This window comes from Sebastes umbrosus, chromosome 7 (genome assembly GCF_015220745.1).
Source record: "Sebastes umbrosus isolate fSebUmb1 chromosome 7, fSebUmb1.pri, whole genome shotgun sequence".
NCBI classification, from domain to species: Eukaryota; Metazoa; Chordata; class Actinopteri; order Perciformes; family Sebastidae; genus Sebastes; species Sebastes umbrosus.
Window position 1 is genome coordinate 11978048 of NC_051275.1, and position 11245 is coordinate 11989292.

Genomic DNA, 11245 nt, shown 5'->3' on the forward strand with positions numbered 1-11245 from the left:
GCTAAAGCTAACTCTTTGCTGTACATACTTACATAATCATCTATCAATCATTTTGTATGTTTTTTAAACTTTATATTGAGTAGACTCAGTACAATTTACATACTTTCTGACACAAATCCCACAGATCATCAGTGAACAATATGTCAAATCAAGATGAAAAGGAACATGCCTTATTCAACAAATAGTGAAAAACATGACCAAAAAAAAGTTGATGGGCAGACTAAGGAAATAAAGCATGGAAGACGATACAGACCAGAGACTGAGACGGGGACCAGAGATATGAGGTGCCATCCGATGGACTTAGAAAACACAAAGGCAAGAGCAGTGTTAGGGAGAATAACAAGTGACAAATACAAATCACTGGCGCTGCAGCACATGGGTATCTGTGGCAGTCATTGCAACGGGCTGATTGATTTAGCCAACATAAAGCCTAGAGGGCTTTGGTTTGTCACTCTAAGGGGAGCTCATTGCAGAGGACAGAAATGCCACATTTCGCTCGTCCCTCCTTGTTATCAGAGATGCATTCGCAGCCAGAATTCACACACCTTTTCTGATCTGTTGAGATCAGGCAATCCAACATTAATAATCTTATTCTCATTCTGAGTTGATTCTGTTTGTTTAATCTTTCAAAGCTATCTGATTCTGGGGTTATGAAGACACTGGTTCCTGTCTGGCAAAAAAAATATCTGGCTATAGTTTTTGTTTTTTTAAATATACAGTATTAAGAGAAAAATAGTGCATGAGCTCCCACTCATTCGATTGTGTGTGCATAAAAATGACATGTTATTGCACTGTCTCATACGATATTATTACAGCTTTATTATGTAAGACACCCTCATTGTTTTGTGAGGGTTGGCTGAGCCTATATACTGAGCATCTTCTGAGTGAAGTGCGAGGAGAAACCTTCCACAGTTTGCACTCTATTATCAGGCGAGAACTCCTATACATACTTAGGTTATCTGAGAGTACTTGAAACTTGCACACTGAATACAAATACTAGTTGTATAATAGTCTAGCTGTGAGATGTCACTGCTTCGATGGATTTCAACTAGGGCTGTCAATCAATTAAAATATTGAATCGCATGATTAATCGCAATTTATCGCAAATTAATTACAGATTTGTATCTGTTCAAAATGTACCTTAAAGGGAGATTTATCAAGTATTAAATACTCTCACCAATATGGGAGTGCGTTAACGCGTTAATATCGGGTTAGCTTTGACAGCCATAATTTCAACATTCACATGTGGTTTTTCTATGAAACCTATTTCACCATAATTTTGAAAAAAAAACATACTGTTTGGGGGGAAAAGGGAGATTATTGTCACATTAGTTTCGTACCCACATCATCCATTTTGTCTTTACAGAGTTGAATAGAACGGTTCAGAGATGAAAGAGGTACAACTTTTCAAAGTGGGCAATGACGCAAGCACACTGTTTGAGTGTTTGTTAGTAGTCTCTAACACTGTGTGCACCAAGTGGATATTTCTTCAGTGGAAGGCTTCATCCTTAAATCATTTTTTCAATGAGAGAAGCAATCAGAGAGACACACTTGAGTTTGTGGGAATTATTTTCTATGTTTGTGTGTATTGAACTTCTGCTCCCTCCAGTGGAAATAATGGATGCACCACACGGATGCACTGAATCATCACCTCCCTGTCTATGAGGAAAGCTGAATCCACCAAAAACATACCCACTTAGAGCTAAAATTGTATTAAATCTTTAAATCAACCAAAATCTGAGTGCGTAATCTTATTTCTACACAAATGTATACACCACGCTTTGCCTTAAACCTGCAGTAGGCAGAATGTTTTTGGCATCATTGGGCAAAAAAATCCATAATAACCTTTCAGCATATTGTAATTCAAGTGTTCTGAGAGAAAACTAGACTTCTACACCACCGCATGGCTCTGTTTTCAGGCTTTAAGAAATCTAGCCCATGACGGGAGTCTTTGGCCAATCACATGTCATTTCAGAGAGAGAGCGTTCCTATTGGCTGTGCTCCGGTTGGTGGGCGGTTCATGGTATTTCATTATATTTCTGGAAACATTTGAGTCAAGAAATAGTCATTACAGTAACAGAATATTGATTCATATTTGCTCAGCGCTGCCTAGTTTGACCGCTTGATCGGAGTTTGTGAGTGATTGACAGCTGCTCAGAGATGGCAAGGCTCCAGCTCGGCTCTGATTGGTTGTTTTCATCCGGTCTGTGAAATCTTGCAGAGGCCATTAGGAACATCGGAGGATACAGAGACACATGATTTTTTTTTTTTCGGATTACCTGTCTCATGCACTACTGTCAGGATATAGTGACCGTTTTATAAAAATAACTTTTTTAAATCCTATTTATTCCACTCCTACCCACTGCAGCTTTAAGTGTAAATATGTTTTCTATCCATGAAACAGGAATCTGACATGCACTAATACATGCTATCACTCTGCTGCAGATGGCTAGTTGAATAAGTTCTCTGCCTGATAGCAGCAGAGGGCTGCATCTCATTTTAGATGTTGCCCGAGCGCTAACTGGTTAACCTTTACTCCTCTCCAGTGGGACACGAGACCATATGACATGTTAATGTTTCATATCCTCAAACACTTTAATAATGAACATGTCTACCCGAATTGACGGAGACTGATTGGACTGATGTCACTTCTTCAAAGGAAACCTGTGCAAGTCATTAATATGCAAAAGATGTTCATGAATAATCATGACTTCACACCTTCTGTCTGCTCACATATCATATCTGACAACACAGAGGCAGAGAGAAGGCCGCATGTGGTTATTTAATATGCTTCCGCACAATGGCATCCAATGGCAATGTAATCATTCACTCAGTGAACGCAGTGAAACGCAAAATTGAATTTGAACTGCATTTGAATTTTAAATTGAATTGTAAATGTCATTTATGTGCATCTCTGGTATCCACTTAGAAAATATAGAATTATATAATGACTCATAAGATTAACTCTGTATCATGTTACCAGTACTATATACTAAACTGTATACTGTTTGGGTCATTTTTGTTACAGTGTATCCTGAAATGCAATTTGTGAACCCTAACCACGAATGAATCAATAAGTAACCTTCTGAGATGTTGAAATACTTTGCACCACTTTACAGTGGTGAGAATTCAATCCTCGGAGGGCATCGAAAAAAAGTACATGACAGAAAGGACCAACGCTGCGGTGGAAAAACCTGCACTAGTACCTGGTCCTGCAGACATGGAGGGGGTCAGTGATAAGCTTTTCTGCTGCAGGTGGATTCGCCACAGGTTTCCCCTGGCCCACAGAGAGGAACTGTACCACATCCTGAGAATGACAGGGCCTCTGGTAAGGATTGGCACTGTCTATATACCTTTCTCTGTCTGTAAAGGACTGTGTGGATTGGGGCCGTTCTTTGTAATAAGTTAATTTATACAACAGAAGATTGTTTGAGAGTTTGTTTGACAAAGTGTTAACATTGTGATAGCTCATTTGCAAAGACAGGCATGATCCTCTCAACAGTACCTCTGTGTTAAAAGTAAATCCCCACAGATTGTCTGAGCACATTCAGCATAAAGAAATAATCTGTATTCCAAATATTGACCTCTACCAATCCTGTGTAATAAATTGCAACTTGTGTTTGCTGTAACTTACAATGCGTCATCTGTGAGCTGGTATCAACTTCACCATCGTTGATGTTTGTCTTTCTATAGCTGGTCTCTCGAATCCTACATTACCTACTTCCAGTCGTGGTCACAATGTTCTGTGGGCGTCTGGGAAATGAGGTGATGGCTGGCTACGGATTAGCTTCTGCTGTAAGTGGTCATCTGTATGCTCCACAGATTCGTGGAGGCGAAATGACAGGTGGAAATGTAATTTCAAGGGAGAAAATGAAATATTGAAACTCTAAACTCACCTTCTGAAGATACCTTTACACTTGCCTCACAAGCCTGGTGATTTAATCAGTATGCATATTTACTCATATTGGTTACATCAGAGGTCTCAAGTGTACGTCAGACTCATTCAAGTATGTTTTATATTAATTTCAGACTATTAATGTTACCACTGCAGCAACGGGATGCGGTCTGGGACTGGCATGTGATACTTTGGTGTCTCAGGTATGCAATTTTGTCCTCAATTTCGCTGCAGATCCCAAATCCCAACTGTTCATTACACCCTTCTCTAAAATGATTAACATGGTCTGCTCTGTGCTGTTGTGCAGACATTCGGCGGTAAGAACCTGCTGCGGGTGGGAGTGATCCTCCAGCGGGGCATCATCATCCTGCTGCTGTTCTGTCTACCCTGCTGGGGTCTGCTCATTAACGCCGAGGCCATCCTGTTATGCATGGGCCAGGACCCCGAGGTGACCAGGTGACTAACAGCACCTCACTCGCATGTAAAACTCAGTGCCTCTGTCCATGAATGACATTCAGTCAGACAGGGCCGGCTCTAGCCCTTTCGGTGGCCCAGGCGAAATTCGTATTTGGAGCCCCCCAACCCCCACCCCACCGCTGGCTGCTCTAGGGTTAGGCTTACGCTTTGTTTACATTCGTGCAAGATACCGTGGCGCGGGACTCCATAGATGGCGCGTGCACTACGAGCATGCACAGAGGCGTTGCAATATGCTCCGAAACTCCAGGGGGTGTACAAAACAAAATATTCTGTGGTCAACGAGTGGTACCGGAAAGGAAAGTAGGCTGCCTGGCAACAGTAGTAAACACTGACCTACCGCCAAACATTGCATTTGTGTACTGTAATTATTACTGTCGCTGACCTCCAAGTCAAAATTACGTTCTGTCTCTCGGTGCTTTGCTCTGCTCGGATTTTTTTTTTTTACTCATATTTTTATCACTCATATTTGTTCACAGACTGCAGCAAAAAGCCTCTCCTTCCCCCAGTGTGTTGCCTATTTCTTTCCAAGTATTTAATGTCATGTGACTGTCCCTTTGGTCTCTCAATGAACAGTGGTAGAGATATTTGTACAGGCAAACCTGCTTGGCCAGTCTTCCCTCGAAAGCATCCATATTGAAATGAAAGGCGCAGTGCACGCAGTGGACGCGAAGTTACAGAATTTCAGATTTGCACGACCAAACATCTGGTAGCCACAGATTCACTGAGCAGATTCAGCATAAAAAAATAATCTGTATTCCAAATATTAATCAAATGACCTCCACCAATTCTCTGTAAAGATTTCTGTATCATTTTATTTGGCCTCACACCACTTCTTCAGGGTTGCTAAGCTGTATATAGCTGTGTATACTATATACAATAACTTCTTCACTTTATTTCCCGTGAGAGGCAAACCTTCCTTGCAATGAATACATCTTTGAAAGGCAGTGGGAATAAAGGAGCCTGAAAGCACGACATTGAACAGTGAATATTCCCTTAAACGATAATTTCTTTGGATCTGAATACAGCTTTTTGATTTCAGAATAGCCCAGCTGTATATGACCGCCTTCCTCCCTGCCGTACCAGTGAGTTGCGACTTTTCTTTCACCTTTATGAGCATGTATAAAGCACTATCGCTCAAATCTTTATGTATTTTTTTTTTTTTTTAAATCTGTTTTTGTCTTTCAGGCAATGTTTGTATATCAGCTACTGGTGTCTTATCTGCAGAACCAGGTGCACTAATGTCCTGTAACACTTTTATTTCAGAGAATCAAAACATGTTGTCTTAATTATTGTAGTTACGGAGGGGAAAGGTATAAGTGGTACTCATCATCGCATCATCTGCTGTTTGTGTACTCAGGGTATAATACTGCCACAAATGTACACTGCTGCCATGGCAAACATAGCAAATGTGGTGACGAACTACATCTTCCTTTCCTGGCTCGATCTGGGTGTTGGGTAGGTGTACTCACTCGTGTCAGCATATGGTTTTAAATCTGATTAAAACTATTACACACACTGATATCACCGCATCATGTCTTACAGCGGATCTGCAGCAGCCAACACTCTGTCTCAGATTTACATCTTTGCTTTTCTGCTTGGTTACATTTGGTGGAAGAAGCTCCATGTAACGACGTGGGGAGGTGAGAGGTTTAATATTTATGGTATCCCTGTATGCTTTCATGCATGCTCTGTTCATCCTCCATGTTTTCCCTCTACATAAATAAGTTTCTGTCTCCCCCTGCAGGCTGGTCTGTAGAATCACTGCAGGAGTGGGGCTCCTACATGAAACTGGCCATTCCCAGTACATTAATGACATGTTTCGAGTGGTGGGTTTATGAGTTTGGGGGATTCTTTGCAGGTAATCCAAGTATATTGGTAAGACATTTGATCTGAACAAACCAGATACAAACTCTGAGTCCTGACTTTCTTCTTTGTCTCTGATTATCAGGGATGCTGAGTGAAGACGAGCTGGCAGCCCAACATGTTGTGATAATGGTGGCTTTCATAACCTACATGGTACCAGTCAGAGCGTTATATTCTCACTTTAAAGGGGACATATTCTCAGGTTCATACTTGTATTTTGTGTTTCTACTAGAACATGTTTACATGCTTTAATGTTCCAAAAACACAGTCTTTTTCTCATGCTGTCTGTCTGAATATACCTGTATACCTGTGTTCACCCTCTGTCTGAAGCGCTCCGTTGTCGCGCCTGTCTCTTTAAAGGAACAGTGTATAGCATTTAACGGGATCTATTGGCAGAAATGGAATAAGTATTCTTTCTTTAGTGTATAATCACCTGAAAATGACAATCAAATAAATATGGAGCGGGTCCTGTCTTCGTGGTGCTGGCCGCCGTGTTTCTACAGTAGCCCAGAATGGACACACAACAGCTGGCTCAAGATACGGCCATTCGACTTCTCACATCGGCGACCACAGTTGTTCTACACGCTTGGCACACGGGAGAGGTTGCAATCTGCCACCTCACCGCTAGATGTTGCCAGATTATACACACTCCACTGAAGCCCCTCCCAAAAAAGCCCAGTCTGCCGTGATTGGCTCGAGAGAAAAATATGGTGCACCTTTGTAAATGTAAATCAGATTTCATTGTCACACATTGTATTGTATAGAGCACACAGTAAAATTTAGTCTCTGCATTTAACCCATTCTAGTATTATGAGCAATGGGCAGCTACTATATAGCACCCGGGGAGCAGTTTGAGGGTCTGGTGTCTTGCTCAAGGGCACCCCACCAGTGCCCAGGAGGTGAACTGGCACCACTCCAGCTACAAGTCCACAGTCCGTACTTGGTCCATGCGGGGACTTAAACCGGCGACCCTCCGGTTCCCAAGCCAAGTCCCCACGGACTGAGCTACTGACGCCCGTAAAGGTGCAAAGGTAGTTCTAACAAGCCTGCATGTGAAATAGGAAGAAGAGCCAAATCTGAATGGCTTGTTGAATTGCATGTTTTCTGTTCTAGACAGCCCACAAAAAACTGACTGGGTTGGTCTTATTCCATAGTTTGTGGGTTGGTAGGCACTCCAGATACCCAAATGTGGGTGCATGATATGTCCCCTTTAAATGTCTTCTCTGAACATGTGTTGTCGTTTAGCTTTGGAACACTTTCAGGAGCAAGCTCTTTTATATATCAGTGTTCATTTCTGATTCCTGAATGTATTTCTCTTTCCATATTTTTTTTGCAAATGCTGAATCCATATAGTTCCCTCTTGGTGTTCAAGCTGCAGCGTGTGCCCGAGTGGGTAATGCTCTCGGGGCAGGAGACACTGCCGGGGCGATCCTCACCTGCAAGGTGTCCTTCGCTCTTGCAGGTCAGTTAAAAACACGTTCTGTTGTTGTAGCTTGTATTAATAAATCAGCACTTGATGTTTGATTTCTTCAACATTTTCTTCTGTTTGACTGATTTCACAGCTCCTCTCTTCCAGGTAGCATCGCAGTTGTTGAAGGTCTCGTGCTTGGATGTAGTAAATCAGTGATTGGCTTCATGTTCACCTCTGATGCGTGAGTCTCTACAGCCGCTCTCACATTTCACTCACTGTACGTTATAGTATAGTACAGTAGGGCTGGGCGATATGGCCTAAAAATAATATTGCGATATTTTTAGGCAATATCACGATACACGATATATATTGCGATATTTTCAAATATCCTCTAAGCACTTCATAAATGCTCGATTTAACCCTTTGATGAATACAATCACACCAATATGATGATTCTTGGAGTCCCTGCAGTATATGTCTGGATTAAAACCTTCTTGTTTATATTCGTTAGTGGTTATTGTTGGAACTATTTTAATCTTGCATGCAAAAAGGGGGAAATCACAAGTTAAATCTAACAAAACAATATCCAACAGTATTTACTTTAACCAAATAGTTATCTGGCAATACATGCTTTATATATTTTTATAAATACATAACACACACACCGTTTTTAATGGCGTGTAATAAGTGTAAAGTAACTTATTGTACAGTAGTAGTAGAGAACAACTGCTACACGCAAAGACACAATCTCAATTATCATTTCAGGCACATCATCGGTCTGGTCTCCCATATGATGAATGTTTACTGTTTCCTTCAATTCTTTGATGGTCTTGTGGTGAGTCTACCAGCCAGCAAAATATATTTGCAGTATGACACCAAAATCAAGTCATATATGCCAAATATGACAAGTGTTTTTTCCCATCCTAGTGTGTGTGCACCGGCATCTTCTTGGGTACGGGCAGACAGAGGATACCAGCCGTGGCCAATTTCATTGGATACTACTGCATAGGACTTTCACTGAGCATTACTTTAACATTTGTTGCAAAACTGAGAATTTTGGGTAATTACATGAAGTGGCCATGCTTTGCTACTTTCATTGACATTCGAGACAAATAAATGGCTGCATGGGAAGAAGCAGGTTATTATAAGTGAGGCCTGCTGTGCACTTAAATGGCTAATTTGTCTTTTTCTCTGCAGGTTTTTGGCTGGGACTGCTCATTTGTGTCATCTTACAGTCCACCTTCTACATCACTGTCATCTTCAGGCTCAACTGGAAGAGAATGACAGAGGAGGTACGCTGCCCGCTAATCTAACAATCAGGATCATGCAAGGCCTCAGCTGTTAAGATATATTGGCAGAATTTGTTTTGCTCCTCAGGCAAATCTGGCAAATTTCAATAACTATTTTTATGAATAAGAAGAAATTGGCAGTTGGGTTTTTGTGTTTGCTTGTTTGCAGGCTGTGAAACGAGCTCAGAAAAAGACACATATGACGTTATTGAGCACAGCTGCCCTGTCAGACGACCAGACAGCGAGTAATGGGAACGTAAGTGGCCTGTTATTCTTAACACTAACAACATAAGTGGCTTTCATAGCTAACTTCACACTGTTATCAATGGGCATCTATTTGGTTTTCTAATATTTTCAGTCTGAGAAACCAAATATTCCCTTTAAGTAGGTCTGTCAAAGTTAACACGATAATAACACGTTAACGGAAATTTGTTTTAAAGCCACTAATTTCTTTAACAGATTAATGCAACTAGCAATTTTGAAGTTGTAGCGGGCTCAGTTTTAAAACAAGAGTGAAGGAATCCAACCATGTCATACTAGCTTGTCGCGAAGGAGGCAAAATAAAGCACCCAAACTTACGCTAAATTCTGGCGAGGAAAAACTGGCATGGCCATTTTCAAAAGGGTCCCTTGACCTCTGACCTCAAAATATGTGAATAAAAATGGGTTCTATGGGTACCCACGAGTCTCCCCTTTACAGACATGCCCACTTTATGATAATCACATGCAGTTTTGGGGCAAGTCATAGTCAAGTCAGCACACTGACACACTGACAGCTGTTGTTGCCTGTTGGGCTGCAGTTTGCCATGTTATGATTTGAGCATATTTTTATACTAAATGCAGTACCTGTGAGGGTTTCTGGACAATATCTGTCACCATTTTGTTGTTAATTGATTTCCAATATAAATATATACAGTACATACATTTGCATAAAGCAAGCATATTTGCCCACTCCCTTATTGATAAGAGTATTAAAGACTTGACAAATCTCCCTTTAAGGTACATTTTCAACAAATAAAAAATGTGCGATTAATTTTCAATTAATCGTGATAAACTCTGGACAGTCATACGATTAATCGCAATTAAATATTTTAATCGATTGACAGCCCTACTTTTAAGTTTTTCCGTGCTTGTTATCCATATGAATCAACAAAGTAGCCTAATATAATACTTTTTCCTTCAAGTCAGCGGATGGCTACATGTCTGTGAGCACCGAGTGCCATGACGGTAACACAGAGACACAGGGTGGACATGTGGTCCAGCATGTGAAGGGTGGCCGTCTCTCTACTACCCAGCTGGTCCTCAGGCGAGGCCTCACTATGTTTGCAGCAGTTGCACTTCTGGCTGTCGGAGCAAGTGTGCACTTCCTTGTGCCCTTGCCAGAGACCCGGCCTTCAGAGGCTAACTTTACTTTGGACTGGATCAATGCGACATATACCCCTGATCAAATTTTCTCCACTGCGCTGGTCCCAATAAAAGGATAACCTTGAGATCCTTGATCATAAGATCATTGTTTTTGCTCAATGTCGTAAAAACATAGAATTTAAAGGACTGTCGTGGACTTGTTATCTTCACCAGAAAGTAGCTAAAACAGTGGCAGATTTCATGAAAAATTAAGTGAATGAATGGTTGAATTAATATATTGTTTTAATAGATTTTTTTTGGTCATAGACATTTTAAATGTTTAAGTACCCTCTGCTTTTTTCTCATCTGCAATTGTGTCATATCGACCTGTAATGCAGCATTGCATTATAATTGTTTTACTTAAGTGAAGAATGTTTTTACTGCATTTGTAAGTGTTACTCTCGGCAAAATAAATAATAGTGTTTGTAGGATTAGATGTTCTATTTTGTTGAATAAAAAAATGTCAGTGGGTGTTTACCCTTTGGAATAAAAGAAAACAAAGTATGCTATCTGTCCTTAGCTAGCATATAGCCTAAGAAGTGTTCACATCTTAGTTCTAAATGCTTAGCCTATATTTTATTACAATTACTTGTATGCAATTTAGATAGCTTAAAGGTGCTAAATACAAGAATGGGAGTATTTTTATTGCCTCCGCATGGTCCTCAACATGGCGACGGCTGAGCTAGCAGCTCACAGCTAACGGTGCTAACAGCGTTAACAGTGCAAACAATGACAACAGTGCTGACGGAGCTGCCAGTGTTAACTTGGAGGGGGGACCGGAGGGTGGGTGCTACGCTTCCGCAACTGCGCCGTCGGTCGGGATGAGCTGATGCCGGCCATGAGCGAGCCAGTGGACAATCATGCACTAAAGGGCCAGCCCGGCTATGTCAACAAAGCATGGAGAAGC

At 41.1% G+C, this 11245-nt stretch overlaps 1 protein-coding gene across 2 annotated transcripts; it reads left to right on the forward strand.

The window, feature by feature from the left end:
• Positions 1-2499: 2499 nt before the first annotated feature.
• LOC119491656 (multidrug and toxin extrusion protein 1-like) lies at positions 2500-10424 on the forward strand. 2 transcript variants are annotated; one of them, XM_037775812.1, is made up of 17 exons: positions 2500-3328; positions 3694-3795; positions 4030-4098; positions 4203-4351; positions 5412-5454; positions 5558-5602; positions 5730-5827; positions 5915-6012; positions 6117-6230; positions 6321-6388; positions 7589-7697; positions 7812-7887; positions 8412-8481; positions 8574-8706; positions 8844-8938; positions 9105-9191; positions 10119-10424. In XM_037775812.1, the coding sequence occupies exons 1-17, from the start codon at positions 3161-3163 to the stop codon at positions 10416-10418; spliced, it is 1824 nt and encodes a 607-aa protein (XP_037631740.1). In that variant the 5' UTR covers positions 2500-3160; the 3' UTR covers positions 10419-10424. The 2 variants fall into 2 exon arrangements, with proteins under 2 accessions (XP_037631740.1, XP_037631741.1); XM_037775813.1 differs by lacking the exon at positions 5558-5602.
• Positions 10425-11245: the final 821 nt, after the last annotated feature.

Excerpts from the sequence above, each read along its gene's own strand:
- LOC119491656 (XM_037775812.1), top strand. The coding sequence starts at position 3,161 with ATGACAGAAAGGACCAACGCTGCGGTGGAAAAACCTGCACTAGTACCT. Across the intron at positions 3,329-3,693 it reads TGAGAATGACAGGGCCTCTG|CTGGTCTCTCGAATCCTACA; the intron begins GTAAGGATTGGC and ends GTCTTTCTATAG. Across the intron at positions 7,888-8,411 it reads TTCATGTTCACCTCTGATGC|GCACATCATCGGTCTGGTCT; the intron begins GTGAGTCTCTAC and ends TTATCATTTCAG.